The sequence below is a fragment of the Salmo salar genome, chromosome ssa19 (assembly GCF_905237065.1).
Source record: "Salmo salar chromosome ssa19, Ssal_v3.1, whole genome shotgun sequence".
Lineage (NCBI taxonomy): Eukaryota > Metazoa > Chordata > Actinopteri > Salmoniformes > Salmonidae > Salmo > Salmo salar.
Window position 1 is genome coordinate 58,460,252 of NC_059460.1, and position 24,501 is coordinate 58,484,752.

General features: G+C 45.4%; 1 protein-coding gene across 3 annotated transcripts in view; it reads left to right on the forward strand.

The window, feature by feature from the left end:
- The first annotated feature begins 1,854 nt into the window (after positions 1 to 1,854).
- ntn2 (netrin 2) overlaps positions 1,855 to 24,501 on the forward strand; it is a 59,890-nt gene continuing 37,243 nt past the window's right edge. The window contains exons 1-2 of one of the 3 annotated variants that reach the window (XM_014158868.2): positions 1,855 to 2,061; positions 16,968 to 18,141. In XM_014158868.2, coding sequence (XP_014014343.1) covers positions 17,073 to 18,141 — 1,069 coding nt within the window. In that variant the 5' untranslated portion in view covers positions 1,855 to 2,061; positions 16,968 to 17,072. Of the gene's footprint in view, positions 2,062 to 5,558; positions 6,189 to 16,967; positions 18,142 to 24,501 lie in introns of those variants that run through there. The other 2 variants (XM_014158869.2, XM_014158867.2) reach the window with 2 other exon arrangements.

Here is a 24,501-nt window from a genome sequence, read left to right on the forward strand (position 1 = left end):
TGGGACTGAGAGACTGAAAAACAGCTTCCATCTCAAGGCCATCAGACTGTTAAATAGCCATCACTAGCACATTAGAGGCTGCTGCCTATATACATAGACTGGAAATCACTGGCCACTTTAATAAATGGAACACTAGTCACTTTAATAGTATTCACATATTTTGCAATACTCATTCATTTGTATACACTGTATTCTATTCTATTGTATCTTAGTCTATGCCGCTCTGACATTGCTCGTCCATATATTTATATATTCTTAATTCCATTCCTTTACTTAGATTTCTGTGTATTGTGTGTATTGTTGTGAAATTGTTAGATATTACTGCATTGTTGGAGCTAGAAACACAAGCATTTCGCTACACCCACACTAACATCTGATAAACATGTGTATGTGACCAATAAAATTAGATTTGGGCCTCTTTCTAGAGCTCCGACCTGAACATCACTGATGTCATCATGATTTTAACTTGTTTTTTTCAGAGTTTCCAGTTTTCTTGAAAGCCCATAAATCCAGAGAATTACAGATTTTGGTGATATTTCAAAAGTGCTGAACAAATAGTTATATTGACTACGTCTGTCCTAGTTCGCTCAATAATGTATTAATATAAATTACGGATTTCCTCTTATCATTTATAGATCTCAATTGTCAGTAGAGCAAGTCCGCCATATCAGCGATGTTTTTTTTAAGGCTGTAAATTAGACTGAATGAACTGTTTCGCTGCCAGACAAGTCTCCGCTGATGTAGGTGTAGCAGTGGTAAGGTGTTGGGACTGCTTTTGGGACTCTGCTGTTGGGAAGTCTTAATGTAGGCCCTAACAGTTTGTGGGCACCGTTTGTCACCGTTATAGTGCAATTAATGTATTGGTTAGTGTTGTGTAGTGGCTTTGCTGGCATGCATCTAAAATATGTTTTATTTTTTTGCCTCACCAAGATTAACATGCTAAAATCGCCACTGAATGTGCAGTGCCATAATTAGTCGAAAGGATGAAGTATTTTTAAGAAGCGCAATGTGTTCCTTAATCGGCACTTAATCTGAAAATGTAAGGATAAACAAAAACAATCTAAATGAATGTATAGTTAACGGCATGCTCCATATATCTCTTAAACTATCCTTAAACACCAAAAGCAAGGGAGCGATCAAACATTTTGTAGTAAGGCATTATTAAGGATACAATTCCTGATATCCTTGATATGCCCATAAATTGAAAAATAAAGGGCACTGAGGGAAATTTAAGAGGCCAATTGTTTAAGGACGACTTAATTCATTTTAAGGGGTCTTGGCATGTTTTACGGGAAAGTTAAATGATATGTAATACTAATTTAAGGCAGTCCTTTTTCCTAGTGCTACCTAAATATTTTACAGGGAGTTTGATATTTCTCTCTCACCTCCAAATGTAGACTTAAGTCTATAATAGGCCTAACGTTATCAACTGTCCAGAATATGTTTCCAGTCCTGTTTTGTGTTATTGTCAAGACAGATTGAAGAGCGGGAAAATGATCTTCCCGCTCTTTTATGAGCTCGCCCCATATCATCAGTTGTGTCCACACCTGACATCGATTCACTAATTAGACAAGATGCAGGACAGGTTTTGCAATTCTTTCAGTATTTATTGTCACCGTGAGTTAGGTGGGTATAAGGTCTCCAATTTGTCTGTGTATTTTGCCTTGTTGGTAGCCTATTTTGTTTACTTTTGAGTTTGCTTTCGAGTTTAGTTGCATTTAGAGGACTATTAGCGGTTGCGTTTTGAATGGCCTACAGTTGCATGTGCGACGCGCGGTCAGAAGAGGGCGCACTCTACCCACTTACATGTAGGTGTGGAAATTCCCTCAGAGGAAGGTACCTTCGGCTCTTGCGCTCAGCAGCGGAGATGCCAAAAATGAAGCTAGGCAAAAGCCGGAGGCTGACATTTTCTTAAATGTGTCCGCCGCAGGGAACCCAACGCTGTAGAACGGAGCTTTGGAAAAATCCCTGGAGCTTGTTTTTGAGACAAAATCAGTAATCCAAGTGCAGCAACACAAAGGACTGCAGAGCGCTCCCCGCTTGGATTCACTGTGACAGCAAGTGAGTGTGTTGCCTGCTCTTACTCTTGCTTTCATTCTTCCTTTGATGTAGCCTAATCTGTCACCACTTGTAATTAGAGTGATAATCTACCTAGATTAGTGCCTGCCTAGTTTAGTTCCTTTGTCCAGGACAAATGGGACAGTTACAGTGGGATGGAGATGTTTGACTGATGCATGTTTCATGCTGTGTGCATGCATTGGTTCATAGGCCTATTTACAGTATTAAAATGTTACTGCTTGTTAAATGGTTACTGCATGGAGACCAGGCTAAACTATATGCATGTAGGCTAAACTACATCATAGAGCACTGTTTAGTAGCCAATTTCATATTCAATGTATGACTGCTTGGTTTAAAAAAAAACATTGGCATGATCACCCATGTAATCAAATTGCTGTTCCATCATAAGGTAATGATTGAGGTTAACACATTGATGGATCAGGGTTAAATGCTTTCAAATTATTACTGCCCTCTACTGATATTATTAACAAACTAAGCAGATTTAAAATGACATCATTTTGACAATAACACCATCCAATAAGATTGTAAATCTTTCTAAGCAATCTATTCCTTCACACATACACAGCCATGAATAATATTATTATGATAGAGATGAAGTCAACTTAGTGAGTGGAAAAAGTAAATGGGCCTATTTCTTGATCAAGGTTTTGCAGATGTGTGTATTTAAAACAAAGGATGGTAATAAACTTAGAGATGAAGGGTCCTATATAACAAATATACAGCTTTAAGTTGAAAATGTATTCATAGCTGTATTAACCGTGTTCCATGTTGATGATAGGGAAAATATTCCGATTATATAACTGCCAAAAAGGTTGAAGGGAGAGATGCCATAGAAGAGAGGATAATGTGAAGGAAGGGTCGAGGGAAGCAAGGAAAGTAAAGGAGAAGAAGGGAGAGGAGGACTGAAAAGAGGAGATGAATAGCAATACTGGAGAGGAAGAGGAATGAGAAAAGGTTGAAGACAAGGGAGGAAAGGAAAATACCATTTTAAATACTTTCAGGTTATATGGCAATTGGTTATAAGACAATAGAGGGGAGTTTATTCATGTGTTCACCTATTGTTAACAACACTACATGACCAAAAGTATGTGGACACTTGCTCGTCGAACATCTCATTCCAAAATAATAGGCAATAATATGGAGTTGGTCCCCCCTTTGCTCCTATAACAGCCTCCACAATTCTGGCAAGGCTTTCCACTAGATGTTGAGGGACATGCTTCCATTCAGTCACAAGAGCATTAGTGAGGTCAGGCACTTATGTTGGGCGATTAGGCCTGTCTCGAAGTTAGCGTTCCATTTCAACCTAAAGGTATTTGATGGGGTTGAGGTCAGGGCTCTGTGCTGGCCAGTCAAGTTCTTCCACACCATCTCGACAAACCATTTCTGTATGGACCTCGCTTTGTGCACGGGAGCATTGTAATGCTGAAACAAGAAAAGGCCTCTTGGCCTCAAAGTTGGTAGCACAAAATCGTCTAGAATGTCATTGTATGCTGTAGCATTAAGATTTCCCTTCACTGGAACTAAGGGGCCTAGCCCAAACCATGAAAACAGGCCCATACCATTATTCCTCATCCATCAAACTTTACAGTTGGCACTATGCATCCGGGTAGATAGCGTTCTCCTGACACCCGCCAAACCCATATTCGTCCGTCGGACTGCCAGATGGTGAAGCGTGATTCATCACTCCAGAGAACGCATTTCCACTGCTCCAGAGTCCAATGGCAGTGAGCTTTACTCCACTCCAGCCGACGCTTGGCATTGCGCATGGTGATCTTAGGCTTGCTCAGCCATGGAAACCCATTTAATGAAGCTCCTGATGAACAGTTCTTGTGCTGACATGGCTTCCAGAGGCAGTTTGGAACTCGGTAGTGAGTGTTGCAACCATGGACAGACAATTTGTATGCAGCACTTCAGCACTTGGCGGTCCCTTTCTGTGAGCTTGTGTGGCCTACCACTTAGCGGCTGTGCTGTTGTTGCTCCTAGATGTTTCTACGTCACAATAACAGCACTTACAGTTGATTAGGGCAGCTCTAGCAGGGCAGAAATTTGACAAACTGACTTGTTGGAAAGGTGGCATTCTATGACGGTGCCATGTTGAAGGTCACAGAGGTCTTCAGTAAGGCCATTCTTCTGACAATGTTTGTCTATGGAGATTGCATGGCTGTGTGCTCGATTTTATACACCTGTCAGCAATGGGGGTGGCTGAAATAGCCGAATCCACTAATTTTAAGGGGTGTCCACATAGTTTTGTATATAGAGTATATTAGCCTCTCACACCGAGAAGAGGAGATAGGACTCAGGAAAGTAGGGGAGGAGAGGAAGATGAGACTGGGATAAACTCAGGCACAGAGCCTGGAAAAATAGGAACGAAGAGACACTTTTGCTGCCCTCTGTATTTGTTATGTACTTCTCCTCCACCAAGACAGACAGATGCGAACACACATACACACACATACACACACACACACACCGCGCGCTCTTTAAATCATGCTCAAACTTTATAATGTAAGATTTTTCAGGGCTAAGAACCATATTACAGAATATTAAAAGATCCATTGTTTTGGTTCAAAAATTCTAAAAGAACAAATGAATCAGTTGTTGTATAGCCTGGTGCTGTTACCCCCAGTGGATGGTGCAGTAAATACACTAAGAATGTTGATCAGCTTACAATGGAGTCAGGAGGCACTAAGGATTTGAAAGAACCACATGGGGTGCAGGGGCACGAAATAACGGTGTGTGTAATTATTCATTGCTACACCTGCAATAACACACCGGACCGAATATGCGTGCACTGTAAATGAAAGGTTTAGAATATAAACCAAACATGATAGTCCCGTCGAGAGTTGTTAAATTAATGGCGCAAATATTTTCCGTTTACCAACTCGGTTTTTATGCACGAACGCACAGTGACATAATGAACGTTTAGCCTACTCACGCTGACAAAGCATATGCCACATAATCTATGGCCTATTAACAAATTAACCACGAGGAATTATGAATGAGGGGGGTCTTTATTGATGCAATGCTGTTATTCTTACCCCTCGCCATAGTGGCGCATGAGGGACACTGTGGGCCTGAAGGGACCTCTCTGAAAATGAGAACGCATAGACCTGCAGAAAATGCCTCGAATCTCTAAACGTCCTCACAATAGGCCTGTTCTTGGATCCTCAACCAAAGACCGGCGCTGCAAGCAAAATATAATACCCGTTTATTTAATTAGGTGCCCCCTTGTCTGTCATAATACGCATGTCCTATATGTGGCTGTTTTGGAGCGTTGGCGTCCACTAATATGACCAAGCTGGTTCTGGCTATTATTATAATTAATACGTTATAACAATCGCATCTGCCTCTAGTTTCTGCAAGCCCTCGAGCCCCCTCAACTGAGTTTCAACAAGTTCAATGTTTTGTGTTCTCATTACGACCGCCATATGGTTGCCAGCGAAAACACCAAGCATCGGGCATTCATTTTAGCACGCTCACAGTAACACAAGCATTATAGCAACTGAGGTATAGGCCTATAATGGTTGTAAAATGATACGCGTTGGTTTGTTTAGTTATAGCTCTTCGTTTGACAACACTTACAAAGGTTGATATCGTTAGTGTATTTTTTATACTTAAGTTATTTACTCCACATTATTGTGAGGCAAAGATGCACATTGCCTTAATTCAAATATGTATCTCTCTCTCTCTCTCTGCTTTCGCGACTGTGATCCAAGACGCTCTTGCGCGCAAGGTTAAGAAAATCTGGAATTGATTTTAATGGGGAGTAGCCTATCCCTCGCTTGCTTTTCAACCTATGGATGTATGGGTCTCTTTTCACTTGGTCTGAACGGCGCGTGCGAGTGCAGCGTCTCACCTCTGTACTGTGTCCCCCTTGCCTTGCCCATGATATCTGTCGCTTTTGGAGAATACTGAACGTGCCTCTGTTTCTAAACAGCTTTGTATAATGTACCGTCCTCAAAACGCTCGAGACTGAGTAGACGGGACTTGTCCATTGCGTTTGGGAAGAAGATTTTCTTCTGACAGATGCACATTTATTTTTGATTGTTTTGGACCTGAAACGTTGGACTGTGTTGTCGTTTTAAGAATCGCCAATACACCGCTCTTGGGTAAGTTTGATGTTCATTTTACGCATTTAACACGTGAGTTTACGAAGTCAATTTCAGTCGTTTCCAGTAGCCTATGTTTGTCTGTCTTCATATGCTCCATTATTTAGCTCACATTCATGAAGTTGTATCAAATGTATTTCACTGTGGGATTTTGTATTTCTTCTGATATATTATTAGGCTGATCCACTATGCGTAAAGCACTGTTAATTACGCAGTTGTCTAATTAATATCTTCAATAACTGTTTGCTCCTTATGAATTCAATTCACATTATTTAATTATTGCAATACGGTTTATAGTTATTATTTTGTAGGAAAAAAGTTAAGGTAGCCGTTATTATGTCACGCTTGAAATGATGGGGCAATATCCAGCCTATAATTTGTTCAGATGAATACATATTAGTATTGTTTATAGTAATACAAGTATAGTGTAGTGATATTAAGGTTAGTGGTTTTTGTAGGAAACCTCTGGGCGCACTGAAATGGAGAGGCAAGGCGGACAGGTGGGCGATCAAAGAGCGCGGTGAGCGAGATCTAGCGCGCGGTGTGAACTCTCCTTAGTTTACAGCTGCCCCGTGGGTCGAAGGAAAGAACGAGAAAAACAGCCTAAACGGAGAATTTAATATAGGTTGCAAGAAGTAGGTAGAGTCCATGTGTTTTAATATCAGTCCAATCTAGGCTAAATAGAGATGCCAAACCAGGCACTCCTCGTATCCCGCATTCGAATGTAGCCTACACCGTATGCCAAGTCTCCCAATGCGTTTGTCAATTCTAATATTTTCCCTTTACTTTGACGCCACCGCATTCGTACAGAAAAACACGAGAATGGAAGATTAGGAAGTTATATTTTTCTGTCTTGAAGCGTATAGGTCCATGCTACTCGGGATCCTTGGGACGTCCATACCCCATTGTAGTTGACATTTAAAATGGTTAAGGTTAGTACGGATTATGGTTAAAGTTAGGGTAAGGGTAAATTAAGGTTAGGGTTAGGGTTTAGGGTAGGGACATCACAAGGATTCCGATTAACCAATGCTGATACCAACAAGTTTAAACCCCACCAGTAATGAAATGAATTGAAGGATAACATTGTTGCGAGATACAAGTCAGAACCAAATATTTTCTATGTGATTATATTATATGAGTCCAATTTTAAAAAAAATTCTCGACGAAAATGATTGGCAAGTTTTCTTGTCTTGGCAAGCCCGATTTGGCTGATATGGCACTGAGCATGAGTCCTATGAAACTATTCACCTCGCAATTATAATTAGGAGGCCCTTTTTCTCAACACTCACATCCTATAGCCTATAGGCTACATATTACAGACTAGCAGTAAAAAGCAGACAAGCTGCAGGGAGAAAGAGTTACACCACAACTGCAATAGATTCCTTATCTTAAATGCTTCGATTGAGCTAAGGTATGCCCCTATTAGAGATTAAAGAGTGTCAGCCACTTGACCCACTTATCCTCATTCTCCTGGCAAATTGCTGGAAGCCATCCAGAAAGATGGTGTTGTTGATACACCCTTAAGTTGTTCACTCAGATAAAGAAAATGTTGATATGGTTTTAACTGTGGAATGTGGCAACCTTATGAGCAGGATTGTCTGGTCAAATGCAACAACTGCACTGTTATTCATATAGGAATGTCTGTGCTTGTTTTTGTGAATTAATCATAGTCATTTAATTGCATCATGTTATGATCCATCAATAACACACAGTCAAAGGTTGAGCCAGGAGTCACCAGGGCTCAGGCACACGGGTGTGTAAGCTAATCCACAGGAACTCACTCCAGCAGGTTTATAAACTCCTTCTGGTGGTGTGTGTGTGTGTTGTTGTAACGTAAGCAGATCATTTTGTCTGTGCTTTTCAAGGCAGGATTCCTTGGGACTCTTGGCTCCGTCCACCTGAACGAGTAAAGTCAACACGTCCAATATATTTTTCTTCTCTGGTTTGAACAGCTTGAAGGAGGGAAAGGAATGCTGCTGGTTCTTTTCCCCCCGCTTGTTTTTTCTTCTTTCGGCGGGCCTGAGACAGCTGTTGGTTTGCAGAGATCAACATTTGTCATCCTTAACAAACGAAACAAGCTGATTGGAGTGTTAAGCTAAGTCCACACATTTGACTCAACTTTGACCCTTTATGGAAGAACAGCCAGTGAGCCCGAGTATCGCAGATTCATCTGATTTCATATCTGAAACTATTCATTATCTTTGGCTTTAGCACCAAAAGGGGAATGCCCATATAGTTCTCTTTCCCCCAAATCTACTGCATTATTTTTATGCTGTGTCTAATGGTTTGGCATAGGCCTTCAAAAGTGGCTTTTCACAAGGAATCAGAATGGGCCTACCTCTGCTCCTCCTCAGTTCTAACTGTTGGCACTCTGCACACAGAAATGTAACTCTTTACTAGGGAGATGGAGTGTGGGGATAGATAGATAGATAGATAGATAGATAGATAGATAGATAGATAGATAGATAGATAGATAGATAGATAGATAGATAGATAGATAGATAGATAGATAGATAGATAGATAGATAGATAGATAGATAGATAGATAGATGAGATAGATAGATAGATAGATAGATAGATAGATAGATAGATAGATAGATAGATAGATAGATAGATAGATAGATAGATAGATAGATAGATAGATAGATAGATAGATAGATAGATAGATAGATAGATAGATAGATAGATAGATAGATAGACAGACAGACAGACAGACTGGTGGCAGTGTGATGAGTGACCATCCTTAGCACCCAACCACACCACATCTCCCTTTCACCTTTTACATTGGAGGTGGGAGGGAAGACAAAACATTGTCTCTTCTGTATTTTATATGTGTGTGTCGGTGTCGGTGCAAGCCGGACGCCCCTGTTTAACTGCTGCTCGTCATTCGTCAGTGTGACGCCTCGCGCCCCCCTTCCCGTGGGATGATCCCGGGCCGAGATTCCGAAGCTCCATCCCACCACTCCCCGCTCCCTGCCAAGTCCGCATGTGTCAGCAGCACACATTTCCTCCAGATGCAGAAGGGTGTGTGAGGTCTGTGCGTGTGCGTTTGTGCTCAGGGTGTTTTGACCACCCTGCTATCTAAACCATTTTAAGGTTGAACTCTTGTTTTATCTCAATTATCAATAAAGAAAATGCCATTAGTGTACACATGCAGGTGTTTTAGTTCTATCTGAAGGAATCCAATACTTCCTTTGGTTTGGGGTGAGTTGTTGTCGACTCACTCGCTGTCGACAGGCACCGCATGTCTGGCCTTCCCAAAGGTACGACAACCACATGTGTTCGCCCCATAGCCCCAGCTCCAACTCATCTCAATGACAGCCAGTCAGCATGTGGGCACAGGGGGTTAGGGGGACACAGGGAAACAGGGCCAGTAAAATAGCAGGTGACTGTCATAAACAGAGCCTGGCTATCATCTCTTTTCCTCTGGCCCCCGGGGGGCTGCCATGGCAACATGAAGGAGCAGACCAGCTCGGTGGACCGGGAGGGCCTCTCTCCCTCTCTCTCTCTCTTTTCCCTCCCCTCCCGGCCATAACTCACCGCTGTGCAGTGTACCATTACCCTGCTCCAGCCTGGAAAATGGACATCACCATCGAGCTCTGTGTGGAAAGGGAGGGAGAGAATGGGAGGAGTAGATGGAGAGAGGTGGATAGCGAGGGATAAGGGGAAGGGTGGGTTGTCTGATGATTCAGCCCCTGCCTTCAAAAACCCTGGCACCCCTGATAATATATGAGTCTCCGTGTGTGTGAATGAGAGCGCATGTGTTTGTCTGAGTGTGTGTGGTGTGCATGCCCGTGCCTATGTGTGAATGAGAGCGTTTGTGTGAGTGTGTATGTATGTGGTGTGTGTGTGTGTATGTATGTGAGCGCTAAGAGCATTTTGAACACTTAATAAAATTATTTGTGGCATCCCCCGTCAGTTCAAAGTGGCCCAGCTAGCTCTGGCAGTGGGGAAGTCTCTTGTACAATGGAAAAAGCTTTTTTCCTGTTGGAGGGCTCGGGGAGAAACCACAAGCCTGCCTACCGCAGAGCCAGCCATCAAAGGGCTTTGAAGCACACACCTCAACCCCCCCTCTACAAACCACTTCCCACTCCCTCTGATCCAGGAACAGCTCACCTGGCACTTCTGACCACCACGTCCGACCGAACCATGGTTACACCCCCCCACATGGGAAATCGAAAACTCCTCGTAGCGTCAATGAAAAGCCATGTATGAAAGACATCTAAGGTGGCTCCTCAATCCTCACTTAAAGCCTGTCATCCGGACCCAGTATGTTGGAATAGGCCTGTAGGCCTTACACATGGAGTTGTCACTGATGTCTCCATATTGTGAGATCTTCATTTAGAAGATCCGGACGGGAAGTCTCCTGTCTTCTCTCTGACGTCTCACACAGCAGTGGGTGTCATCCATCCCATCTTGAGAACACATGTAGGGGGAAATATATTTCTTTTTTTAAAAGCGGATCACAGCTTGACACAGGCTATAAATGCTTTTGGCAAAGGCCAAACCGCCAGCACGTTATGAAATGAACAAGCCTCTATCTCCTCATTAGCCAAGGTATATTTCTCCCTGATTCCCGTATAAAACATGTTTCATATGAAAGGTATGTGTTCTATGAAACTCAGGGATGAGCTCAAGCCCTTATTCTTTCCCAGACTCCACAGTTAAAATCTCCATGTCCTCAAACCAAGATGGGGTGGGGGGTGGGGGATTTGTAGGCCTATTTTAGGATGGCAACAATTTATAGTTTGGAAAGGCAGTATTAAATTGTATCGCTCTTTTTCTCGGTCTCTCGGTTTCTCTCTCACTCTCTGGTTACAGATGTTCTATCATTCTCTTGTTCTCTGACCCCCCCCCCACACACACGCACTATCTCTTCTCCAATCTCAATAAGCCCAAAGTAGGAAGCCACTTTAAACCTAGTGTGTGTGAGTCTGTTAGGAGCAGGATGAAAGGTCAGGTTTGTGTCGTCTAAGTCTAACGCCCCCCCCCTTATGGTATTGGTTATGATTGGGTGGCTGCAAACTGATCCTAGATCAGTGATAATGTACTTGTACCCGGAGCAGTGAGTCATGTATGAGGTCAGGGACTCGAGGCCTAAAACTTCCTCTCGGGATCTCTCCATGGTACTGAACCACGACATCACGGAGTCAGTCAGGCCACTCTATAGGCTACCGCACATTACTTCAGAGTAAATTAGGTAGATCAGCATCCAGGGTCAACCGCATCCCCAGGTCAGGTTGATTTAAGGTCAGTGATGCCTTGTTCCCCCTAATGGTGAAAGTTAGGATTGGAAAGGGAATGCGGATCCTAGATCTTTGCATCTGGGCATCTTATGGCTTCCTCTCGTTTGGCTGGGTGTTTGTGTATGTTGTCTCTATTTACCTGATGTTTGCTAGTGTATTTGCTGGAGTTCGTTGTCCTAAGCAAGTGTTAGTACAGTACTTTGCCTGTCTGTCCGTCTTGATGTGAACAAATTCACATTTTTCTGACACTGTTTCACCCATGAGTCGACCTTGCGCCATGTTAGCAGTCTCACATCCCTCCCTTTCCAAGCCACAGACTCGTACTCACAGACCAAAAACACCAAATTCACAGAATAAACAGAAAATAACCCTAACTTGTGATATCAGCATTTTTTGCCTCCCTTTGTAGTGGAGTGTAACACAGAGAACCCCAAGCTTAGTACAGCTTCCTGTCTGGATCTGTGAGAAGTAGCCTGACCTGCCTCCTCTCCTCTACTCTTAGTAGTTCTGGATCAGGTTCTGTTTTAATAACTACTGGAGAGTAGGCTGGGCCGCAGCGGCTGCATTCCTCTCCTGGGCGTTCTCGCTGTCTTAGAATGGAGAGCGAAAGAGAGAAACTGTTCTCTGCCCCTGAAAGCCACCTTCTGTGGCACACTGTGTGTCTCTTTGTGTCAGAGATAGTCCCCCAGTGCTGGACTCTATGGGGGAGGTTCCCTCCCTTTACAGTTTTGTCATTTAGCAGATGCTCTTATCCAGAGCGACTTACAGTAGTTAGTGCATACATTTTAAAATTTGTTCGTTTTCTCTCTCTCTCTCTCTCTCTCTCTCTCTCTCTTTCTCTTCCACTTCAGAGCAGGCGTGAGACTTTTCAAAATTTGTCAGTGACCCCCTTGCTAATGACACCCTCAGCTGTGAGAGTTGACCCCCTCTTGCCCCTGTTCCTCTCCTGCTCTCTTGTTCACTTGTTCCATCATTGGATTTGGTTTGTGCCACTAATACCCTATTGCCTGTGGACTGTCAATCACGTGTATTTACCCTGTGCGTGTGTGTGTGGTGTGTGTGTGTGTGTGTGTAGGGGATTTGCACAGTCAATCAACCCCACCCATTTAAATGCATACGCTGCATCTCCCATAATTATGACTGGACTCTGATAGACAGTGTACAGTAGTGCCCTCTTGTTCACATTTAAAAAGTCCTCCACAGTTGCCACAGCTGCTAACAGGCCAATCAGGGATTACTGTACACTGGCCCAGTGACAGACAGCCATTGGGGCACCGAGCCTCCTCCCAGGGTCATCTGAGTGGAGGAGCCCCAAGGAGATCCATTCAGCCTCGTGGTGAGAGGGCCACCTCCCCAGCACACTGCCCCAGCATGGGAGTCCCTGACTGGGCTACGAGGTGGATCAGCTGTCCCTCTCCCCCTGCACCCCTCTAGTTCTCCCTCCCCCCGGTCCCCCACGCCCAAGCCAAATAAAGCCTCTCAGCACCTCCTGTTTTCCTAATCCGTGAACTCTGACAGAGGAGCCGCGCTTGAAAGAGACACAACTCAACATGGGATGATCTCCTGGTGACGGGAAAGCTGAAAAAACGCTCCCCGGAATTTCGCGGCCAGGACCACCCTATTCCTCTCTCTTCTATCCCCCCCCCCCCCTATTGTTGATTGACCCTCTTAGGCAAAACCTATTGGATCAGTTCCAATCACATAAACACCCTGATATTCCTTGTGACATTGCAGGACCTTACAGAACCAGAATCAGCAAGCGGCTGATAACTTGTCATGTATTCCATGCACATAAAGCCATATATCAACCTGGGGAAATAAATTGGTTAACCTCTCGGGACTCAGAAGCAGTAAAGCATCTTGTCGTGTGCAGTGTTAGATTGCAAGCACTGGCCATTTCAGTCCTTACTGAATGACTAGGCACTTTAGCCAAGTGGGTGGAAATACTGTAATTTTTTTAAAGCAGGTTTGTGTGAATAGGCGATTAGATTTCAATTGAACCTGTAGGCCTAGCACATGACATGCGGAGCACTCCACTTGTAAGAAGTAGCCTCTCCTTGGTAGTTAGCCGTAGTTAGAGCCAAATAGCAAAGCGTTTCTGTGTGGTATTCCCTACTCCTCACAGACATTCACACAGCTGTTGCTACTTCAACCACATTTAATGAGATACAGTGTCTGCCCCTGTCGAGAAGAACTTGTGGCTTGTGAAAAACTCTGTCAATGCTGAGAGCAGCAGATCATTTCTTGCTGAAGCTCAAACTTACCCGAGTGTTTCGGAGAAGTCAGCCTATGCCTCTCTGCTGACGTTTCGGCTGAGAAGTTTGTGGAATTGGCACACACACTTGTCAAAGTTCTACAGAGAACAAGCAAGTTGAACAATGTCGGTCAGTGACGTTTCCATACCAAGGACATAGTGTTGTTCCGAGCTAGACTAGAGTGGCTATGTAGCGGTTAGCTTGAGTTGTTAGCTGTAGTGTATGCTTTCACTGTTAGCTTATGTTTTGAAAAGCTAACACAGAGTTGCTAGGTTTTTTAAATGTATTTATTTTTATTTAACCTTTATTTAACTAGGCAAGTTAGTTAAGAACAAATTCTTATTTACAATGACGGCCTACCCCGGCCAAACCCTAACCCGGACGACGCTGGGCCAATTGTGCGCCGCCCTATGGGACTCCCAATCACGGCCGGTTGTGATAGAGCCTAACTAGCTAGTGAGTGTTCTTTTCAGGGGGAACTGTTGAGGTGGAATTAGAGTGGCAATGGCACTGTTCCTCCTCTGTTTAACCTATGCGTCTCATCTGCCAGACGTGCTTGACAGCACCAGACCGCTGGAAGAATCTCCCGGCAGGCCGAGCAGAGCTGTGTGTGGACCACACCATATTTAGTCATATTTAGTCCGCCACAGACCAACGATGTTGTCCTCCACCTTAATCTGTCTCCCCCTGTCTCTCCCTCCTTTTTTATCTCCCTCCCTCTACTCCCTCTTTCCATCTCTGTCACTTCCCCCTCTCCCTCGCTTTACTTCTCTCCATCTCTGTCCTCACTCGCTCTCCCTTTTAGATGTCTCTGCCTTATCACTGTCACTCGTTCTCTTTCCATCTCTCTCTCTCCCTTCCTCCTTCTCTCTGCCTCTTTCAGTTATTTATTTTTCTCTATCACTCTCAGACACTTTTCACCCCACTTTGTACCTCTCTGCCTTTCCAACCATGCTCCCTCTCTCTCACTGTCCGTCTCTGGAATAGTCACTGCATCCCCCCTCCCTGTCTCTCTCTCTGTCCCTCCATCTCTCACCTCTCCCTCTCTCCGACGGGCACGGCGCTGACGGAAGCTGGACCGCGATGCTAATGAGTTGCTAATTCCATCAGCGGTCTCCTCCTGTGGGCCTGCCCTGGCTGCCTGGTCTGGCTGCCAGGCTTTGATGATGGAGTGCCTCCAATGATGTACTCCCGCCTGCTCACCCACTTTAGCCTTTCCCCTCAGACATGTCCCATTGATCATAGTCTTCCACCCTGCACTCCTTGCCAAATCATTTATGAACCAGCCTCGTTCCATTCCTACTCTCCATTTTTCATTACATGGAATTTTATTTGATGTGAGGTGGACAGGTTTTTTTTAGGTGCTCGGATGGCTGTGAGAGCATTCCATTCCGTACTTCAATTTGGCCTTAAGTACAGTTTAATGTTTGGGAAGCGAAATAGTTGGTTTGTTTATTTGTGTGTCGCCTTTCTAGGTCCAAAGACTGTTCGCGAGAAAGTCAAATCAGAGTTTACTTTGTTCCCATAGAACATTGTTAGGGAAATATATGTAAACCCGTCTCCCAGAAATGCACAAGAATGCATGTTTTGCGGCCAAGTTAAAATAAATAGATAAAGAAGTTGGAATAGAAAACCATTGACATTTCTGTTCCATCTCGCTATCTCTATCTCTTTACATTTTGATGATCCTCTTTCCGTTCTTACCACACACACACACACACACACACACACACACACACACACACACACACACACACACACACACACACACACACACACACACACACACACACACACACACACACACACCTCCAGCCAGAGGAGAGGTGGAGGCTTGAGTAGAAAAGAGCACCCCTATTTACCGGACCACTGGGCTCTTTCTCCAGTGTTCTGAGAGTTGCTAGCTTTGGAACCCCTAAAAAAGAAAAGAACAGAACTTTTGTTTTTCGACTCATTTTAACTCGCTCCGTCTGCCTTCCTCCTCGACTGAAGTGCAAGGCAGATGCAGGCTTTTGTTTAGCCAAGGAGGGGAGGGATGCCGAATAAGAGGAGTGAGAGGAGGAGAAGGGGGGGGGAGAAAGGAGGGGCAACAGTTTCATTGTAGCTTAATAAATTCCTTGCAAAGACGATCGGGGCGCCTTCTCAACCTCTCGGCTGTCTGTCTCAAATGGGGTCCTTCCAGGCTTGACACCCCGGCAAATAAGGGGGGGGGATTAGGGAGGAAAAGCCCCGGGCTGTATACATCTCTTTTCTCCCTCCCTTTCTCGCTCTACCCTACATCTTTCTCTCATTCCATCTCTCTCTCGCTCCTTCTCTCCCTCTTTCCCTCTTTGGAAATGAGAGGCCCCTATCTGGTGTGGAGCCCATTTGAATGATCTCATCCAGGTACACTGACAGTCTGAGATTTATAGAGACCTTTCAGCCCAAACCAATGGCTTTGTTACAGCCAGCTCTGCCAATGGAGCTTTCCAGGAATCTGCCTCTGTAAAGAACACATTGTTGCCATCGTAGCCCACATATAGCTACAGTACCTCGGTATATGTCCAATGTTTTATGTTCAAAAGGCATATAGAGCTGCACTTGCCTAGTTGGGAAATAAATACTATATTGTGTTCAACACTGTGTACAGCTAGTTGTTCGTCTTTAGTTCCTCTTTAGGTCAGTGTTCTTTTACCGTTGAATTGGGGAGTTGGCTAAGGCACGTGCGGCTGACGGCTCTGCCCGTATATTTTGAACGGGGGATTATCTGGTGACTTCTGCCATGCGCGCCGCCGAAGCACGACCAGAATGCCTCGCCACGACCTGAATGGAGGTGCTGAAAGAGTCGTGCCATTGAAATTCAGGACTTGGTCGCGCCGGCCCCAAACATCTAACATCTCTCTTTATATGGTCACTCTCTTTCTCTCTCTTACTCACTCGTTCTCCCCCCCCATCTCTCCCACTACCTCTTTTACAGGCTTTTAGTTAATGAAAACACTCCATTACTCATTATAAGGCCCTGAGGTGTTTTGAAATGTCACAAACATGACATTTAGCTCATATGAGCAAGCTTATGGATATAGTAGGGTTGAATTGATGACAGTAAGATGACTGGAAGTGTTTTGGACGATTGGACGTGTCCACAATAGCATGAGAATATCTATATTACTGAACTGTGAATATTTTCATCAATAAGAAGAGGTAAAAAAAGTTGTTTGTTGATTTGAATCCTTTTATGGCAAGCCCTGGCACTTATCTCTCCCTCTCTCTTTTCTTTCTCTTGTTCCTCTGTTTCACAGGACAGGCTGCGGTGGTCACGGTCACCCTAAAGGAAGGGTCTCCTTCCACTCCCCCCTCACACCTACACAAACACTCCCTCGGACACACACGCACACACACGCAGGATGAGGGAAGCCTGGAGGTGCCTGCTGGGGCTTTGCCTCCTGGCATGCTCCGCCTCTCCCGCCTCCGCTAACGGTCCTGCCAATCCCTTCGCTGGGCAGCAGACACCCCCAGACCCATGCTATGACGATGCGGGCGCTGCCCGACGTTGTATCCCAGAGTTCATCAACGCCGCCTTTGGCAAGGAGGTGGCCGTGTCCAGTGTGTGCGGCCGGCCGACGCCGTCCCGCTCTTGTAGTGTGGTGGAGCGCGGTGATGAGCGGCCCTCAGTGCGCACCTGCCAGATCTGCGATGCGGCAGACCCGCGGCGTGCCCATCCGCCCTCCTACCTCACTGACCTCAACTCGGCCCACAACCTCACCTGCTGGCAATCGGAGAACCTGCACACCTCGCCGCACAACGTCACCCTCACCCTGTCGCTGGGCAAGAAGTTTGAGATCACCTACGTCAGCCTGCAGTTCTGCTCGCCCCGCCCTGAGTCACTGGCCATCTACAAGAGCATGGACTATGGCAAGAGCTGGACGCCTTACCAGTACTACTCGTCCCAGTGTCGGCGCATGTACAACCGGCCCAACAAGGCGGCCATCACCAAGCAGAACGAGCAGGAGGGCCTGTGCACCGATGGCCACACCGACCTCTACCCCCTATCCGGGGGGCTCATTGCCTTCAGCACTCTGGACGGGCGGCCCTCCGGGAAGGACTTTGACAACAGCCCTGTGCTCCAGGACTGGGTGACAGTCACTGACATCCGCGTAGTTTTCAGCCGGCCCCAGCTGCCACGTGAGCTAGGGGCAGGAGGAGGGGGGATAGGCGGGGGAGGCCGGATGGACGAAGACCCAATGGTACCGTCCACGTCTCTGCCGGCGTACTTCTACGCGGTGGGGGACTTCCAGGTGGGCGGGAGGTGTAAGTGCAACGGGCACGCCTCACGCTGCCTCAAAGACAAGGAGGGCAAGCTGGTGTGCGACTGCAAGCACAACACGGAGGGGCCCGAGTGCGACCGCTGCAAGCCCTTCCACTACGACCGGCCATGGCAAAGGGCCAGCGCCCGCGAGGCCAACGAGTGTCTACGTGAGTCACAGCTCTAATCAGCATTTTCTATCAGTTTTGATTCTGTTCTTTTCAATTTTGCGAATTTCAACCATTTTTTTACCCTCTTTGCATTTGCATTGTTGAATGTGTAGATTCATTAATTCAATCACACCTCATAACTAGAAATTGATTATTTAATATGGCAATGTTAGACAATTCATACGTACACACACACACACACACACACACACACACACACACACACACACACACACACACACACACACACACACACACACACACACACACACACACACACACACACACACACACACACAGAGATATTTGAAATGTTTGTGTCAGCATGGATTGGAATTCTTCAGTACTCATGCAGTTTTTGAACAGAGGAAGGTGCTTGATGATCTGTGTAGTGGATTTACCATGTATTTGTGTCCTGCAACTTTGTTTTTTTGAACAGTACAAATCACTCATTATAGAAATATCTGGTCCGTGAGAATACTCATCAATTCAATGGCCACCATGTTGAAAGGACCATGACATTTTTTGAACAGGGTCTACTCTGTTACTTATCTTTCTATATCCAAGCACCCCCTCTATCTCTCCAACTCTCTCTCGCTCTCTCTCTCTCACCCTCTCTCCCTCTCTCCCCGCCCTACCCTTGAGTGAAGGAGGTATTCTCTTCCAGTGACAAGCTCCTGAATGCGTCTCAGAATTCCTAATGAGGGAATGTGCGGGATAGGGATTGAGCCCTGTTGCACACCCACCCATCAGTGGGCTTGTGAGGCGAGACGGGCCCAACACAAACACGTCTGTCTGGGATTCTGTGTCTCTCTCTCTCTCTCTCTCTCGCCTCCTTCTCCACATTATCCTCCCAAAAGCCTGTGAATAATGAGCAAATTGTTGAATTACAGGTGGCAGTTCCTTTATGCGACAAGTAGCATACCATTTTCCCCCCTTTAAATATGGACAAAACATGGGTAACGTTAACTTATATTTGAAAACAGCACATGGTGGTGTTTCTGGGTGGATTCAGCTTAAAACCGAAATAGTCATTTTTGGTATTATTAATTTTAATCCCCCATTTTCTCTCTAATTTCAACAGCTCTTTCCCTGAAGCTATATTAAAGAGTTTGATTAATGCTCAATCTGTGTTCTGAGGTTGCTGTACAGGTCCCAGCATTGGAGGTAAATTTAAAATAAGAGTTTGACTATAGTAAGGCTAGATGTGTGTGCTGCCTGAATACACTGGATGACTTGCTGTTGACACAGTTGAAGATGAGGGTGGAATGTTCCGGTGGCCAATGCCAAATGCAACCCATCCCCAACCCTACATTGCCCAACAGATTTACAGTACACCGAAACGCAGCAACAGTATTTGTGATTTCTGTTTTATTAGCTCTATATACAGGACTCCTGAACACTCAACCCAACTTGATGTTTTCTGGGCTCCCCTCTGAAGTAAACACGCCCCCTCACGAACAAGTCTAAACAGCGAATGACAACAGCTCGAGTTGTTGGCACACCACGGCAACTAAGTCATCCAAGAATGTAATTTGGCAGTGATTGCCATTACTTCAAGACATGTATTCAAAAAAGAACCATCCAGACACTCTCTGAAAGCTTGGCAAGTGAAATTGCAGTAATTTTATCAGATTACCTTTTTATGGGATTACTGCGTTGTATGATAAAGTGAACACAGATTTTTTTAATATGTCAAATTCAGTTACTGCGTGTCAGTAGTGATACTTTAAAAAACGGGCGGAGGTGAAACCCAATTCAGGTCAATTCTAATTGTCATAAACATGTGTAGCCATAGGAAAATAACACAGTATTAGAAGCCACTGTCCCACTTTTAACCTTCCCCGTAACTAAATAAAATTACAGGCGAGTAAAGAAAAAAACAGGAGTAAAACATTGAAAAACAGTGTATATTTATCTAACATGTTGTAATTGCCAGCGCTGCTGGCCTGAAATCATATTTAGCATTGAGCGGTGCCAGATCTGCCAAGAGAGTGACAGGGCCAGAGGAACATAGCTGGGGCCATTGCAGTGCTGCTCCAAGGAGCGGGTCTGTTTCTATTTCCCCCCTCACTCTGTCCCCTGACAACCACCCCAGACCCTCAACCCTGTGCCCTTATAGTCACACCCGCCTCATACCCCAGCACCCTCCATTCCTACCCTTGATTATGTTCTCTAACTTCCCCCAAATCTCCACCCCTCACGCTCTCACTGTCTCGCTTTCTCTGCGCCCCGTTGTCCAGCTCCTTCTCCTACACTCTTACTCGCTTGACTTACTCTCAACCTTTACCACCGCCCCCACACCCGACTCTATCCCGTAACTCCCTCGCTCTTCCCCTCTCCCCACCCCTCTCCTGTTATGTGTCCCGTGGCTGTTTGGGAAACGTTCCACCTGCTTCCCGTAGATCCCTCCTCAGTGGGATTGATATGTCACCTCCGTCCATTACTCTTGGACTAAATGCCATGTGTGCCGCGGCCAACACTGATGACCTAATCCCAGCGCTGATACAGGGCAGTCAAAACCTAACGCATGTTGCACGCTATACCTGATCACAGATCAGAGGGGACGCCAAACCCACGGTCCCTTCCAACATGTCCCTAATTACAATGTTCCAAAAGGCCCTTTAGGGCTCATTCTAGAATGACTCCGCCACAGTGCTGGTTCCAAAATGTCCTCAAAAGTGTGCTGGACTACGTTTAAAAAAAACGTCCCCACGGCACACTGAAGCTCATTCTTAAGAGTGTCCCCTCCCTTTGTTGGTCCTCGGCTGGCTTTTTCCTTTCTGGCGCTGCAGAAAGCAGTGGGCCGCACAAACGAGCCCTGTAGGACACCACCGCGTCAGCAGCAGCAGCCGTCTGTGGCGCCGGGCCGAGGTGTGTGTATTCAGTCTGGGAGAGGGTGTGAGATTGGCACGCTGGAGAAGCCGGGGTCCCCAGGTGTCACCGGAGCCCTTCTCTGGGCCATGGGTCCCAGGGCTGACGGGGGGGGGGGGTTGACTACCATTAAATAAATATATGTTTTATTATATTCTAACAAAAAATTAAAAAATACCAAACATTAGGAACACCTTCCTGATATTGAGTTGCAGCCAACAAGTGACATCGATAAGGGATCATAGCTTTCACCTGGATTCACCTGGTCAGTCTGTCATGGAAAGAGACTGTTCTTAATGTTTTGTGTACTCAGTGTATGTTATATTGTATATTATATTCAACAACAAAAAATGTCTTCCATTGATACCATTTGAAACCAGCACAGCTGTGTTGCTGAAGAGAAAACACAACTTAGTCCACATGTTTTTGTAACACGTGCATCGTGCCCCATTAGCGTTTTGACCTTCTTGCCTTAATCGTTATCATTCATTGAGATTATTAAAAGATACTTTTAATCCCCTTCCCAGTTCTGAACTGAGTCGAGAGCTTGTATGGTGGTGTGAGCCAAGCCGAGCTGTCTCTCTAGTCCTGTTTGATTGTTCACGGGTCTCGCTAATGTTTGACATGCGCTTCGCAGAGATTACTGTCTGGGTTTTTGGCAGGCCCAGGAACCGTCTGCAGACACAAACCAGCACACACACGCTCCCCGCCCGCCCTGCCGCCCCTCCATGAATCCTGCCCACAGACACGAGTTTACAAACCCAGAGCCATAGCAGTTTGCAATCGAAGCTAAAATAGGAGAGTTTGAGATGGCCTGTTTTTCTAAAGGAGATGTCATGGAAAAATAGTCTGCTTGGTCTCATTCAGAGCCAAAAGATAAAATGCGGTCGGGAACAGGTGAATAACAAGTGTTAGATTACTTACTACGATAGGATGGTGCGTTAGTGTGATGGTGGTGATGGTGTTATGGTTATGGCATGCTGGTAGTACAGAGTTACAGAGCTATATCATTACTGAGATGATATGGTGGTATGAGAGCCTGACTGGCACGTTATAGTGTGACGCAACGGCTTATAATGAAGTTGACTGTTTAATTTGACTTTGATCACAAAGTTTTTGTCGGACAGAACAGTTAACAAGTACGGTGGTGGCTTTTGACTGTCAGACTACATAACTATATATTTTATTACTGTGTGGCCATACAGTCCTGGCTCTCTCTGCCAGTGTCAGCCCTGCTCGGCCTTACCCTGCCCAGGTTTGCTCTTTGGCCAGCCAGCCTGTTCTCTCATGCTATTCCTTCTCATTAGTGTAGACTAGAGTCTACAGACCATGCCGGGTTCTGCTAGGCTCAGCCCTCTGTAATCCAGAAGTCCACACTGGGAATCACAGTACAGGCCAGACCCCACCAGCTCTAATGGACCCGACAGGCCATGACTGGATACTTAGAGCATGAAGCACATGAACTGAGCATAAAGCACATGACTTCAGCAATGTGCCTAGCATTTGTCTGAAAGCTGCTGAGATAATGAGAGTGCATCACATACTTGAACAGTACGTACAGTATGCATCACAGGAGGTTGGTGGCACCTTAATTGGGAAGGACGGGCTTGTGGTAATGACTGGAGCGGAATCAATGGAATGGTATCCAATACATTTTAAAAATTTTTTTTAAATTTAGCCTTTATTTAACTAGGCAAGTCAGTTAAGAACAAATTCTTATTTACAATGACGGCCTACCCCGGCCAAATCCGGACGACGCTGGGCCAATTGTGCGCCGCCCTATTTGACTCCCAATCACGGCCGGATGTGATGCAGCCTGGATCAAACACGTGGTTTCTAGGTGTTTGAAGCCATTCCATTTGCTCCGTTCCGGGCCCTTATTATGAGCCATTCTCCCCTAAGCAGCCTCCACTGATACATCCATTGTTCTGGACAGACTAAATACACGTAGTCTGTCCAGAAAAATTCCTCTTTGAATTATTGAACATCTTATATCATGCTTATACAATGATCTATTCTAGATCAATATTAGATCACGTCTGCCATGCTAATGAGGCAAGCTTGATTTGGAAATAGGAGTTCTATAGAGAGAGAAGGGAGAGATGGAGGAGAGACTTTTTTGAAGTTCCATTGCCAGACTCCTTCTGCCTTTGAGGGGGCTCAGTATTTTTAGTAGACCTCTGTTTTTTTGGAAACTATTAGCAAGAATTAGGGGGGCGTTGACAGATGGGTTGCTGGAGAAAGCAGGGCGGTCCAGGAGGGTGTGTGAGTGTCTGGTTGGGCTCTACCTCTGGCAGACCCAGACCCAGCGCACACGCATCACATCGTCTGGGACAGAGCTGTAAGACCTAAGCACACAGATCTGTTTGGAACTCTGGAAACACTGAAGGACACAGGAGCCCCAAATGCCAAAAAAAATCCAACTCTCTTTTCCTTTTTTTCTCTCTCTCCCTCTCTCTATCTCTGTTTCTCATTCTCTCTCTCTGTCTGACATGGGGCAGATGGTTACGCGATGCTGATTATAATTTCAAAGCAACGCTCCATCTTTTCACAGCCATGCCCCCCCCCCCCCATCCTTCCACAGCTTCTAGCAAGGGCAGTGAGAGGTCACCTCTCCTCTCCTTCTCCACAACATATTCATCACACCACATTTAGGCACCAGATCATAAAATTACTTCATTCTCACACACGCACACATCGGTTCGGGTTGCAAGGTCATATAGAATTTGAATAACATAACGCATTAAATTGAATAACTTATGTGTGTGTGTCAGAAGCACAGACACTGTTGGCTTTCTTTGAGTGCCTCGACCTGTGTTGTTACATGTATGTTGCCATGTTCCTGCTTTCACTAATTGACTGCAAACCCCTCCTCTGCTGTCGCCCAGGGCTCGCCGGGACCCGACACTTCAATTACTTACAGCGTGACACCCAAATGAGTTGGGCTGGGGGAGGGGGGGACGGGACGAAAACGAAACCTCCTGTGCTTTCAAATAAATTACACGGGCGAGGAATGTTGTTCTAAAATCAACAGCCCTATGAAATGGTGCCTTTAAGGTGGTTAGCGTGAGCCACGATCGTGGCTAAGGCTTGTACGCATGTGCATCATGATTGGGGCATCATGTAAGGGTTTGGTTTTCCTTATCGTTAGTGATAGATTTTTTTTGCAGACGTATGTCAATATCGCAATGTCTTGGTTTGTTTAGTAGTTTTTCGTCCTGTTTCTACAGCTTTGGCTAAGCCAATAGGATTGGTTTCCATTGTTGATTGGCTGTGTCTGATTCATTTCAGTTTGCTTAGTGTTTCTTTTTCTATTTAGCCACCCATTTGGGTCTTCTGGCAGCATGAAAAGACACTAAAATACAAAAAACATTGTTTTAAGACCAAAATATCCACAACATTAGCAGAGTAATGTTGGAATCCTGGGAACCTTCTGTAAATGCCTGTGGTGTAATGCAGGGTTTCCCCTATATTCATTTAGCAGCG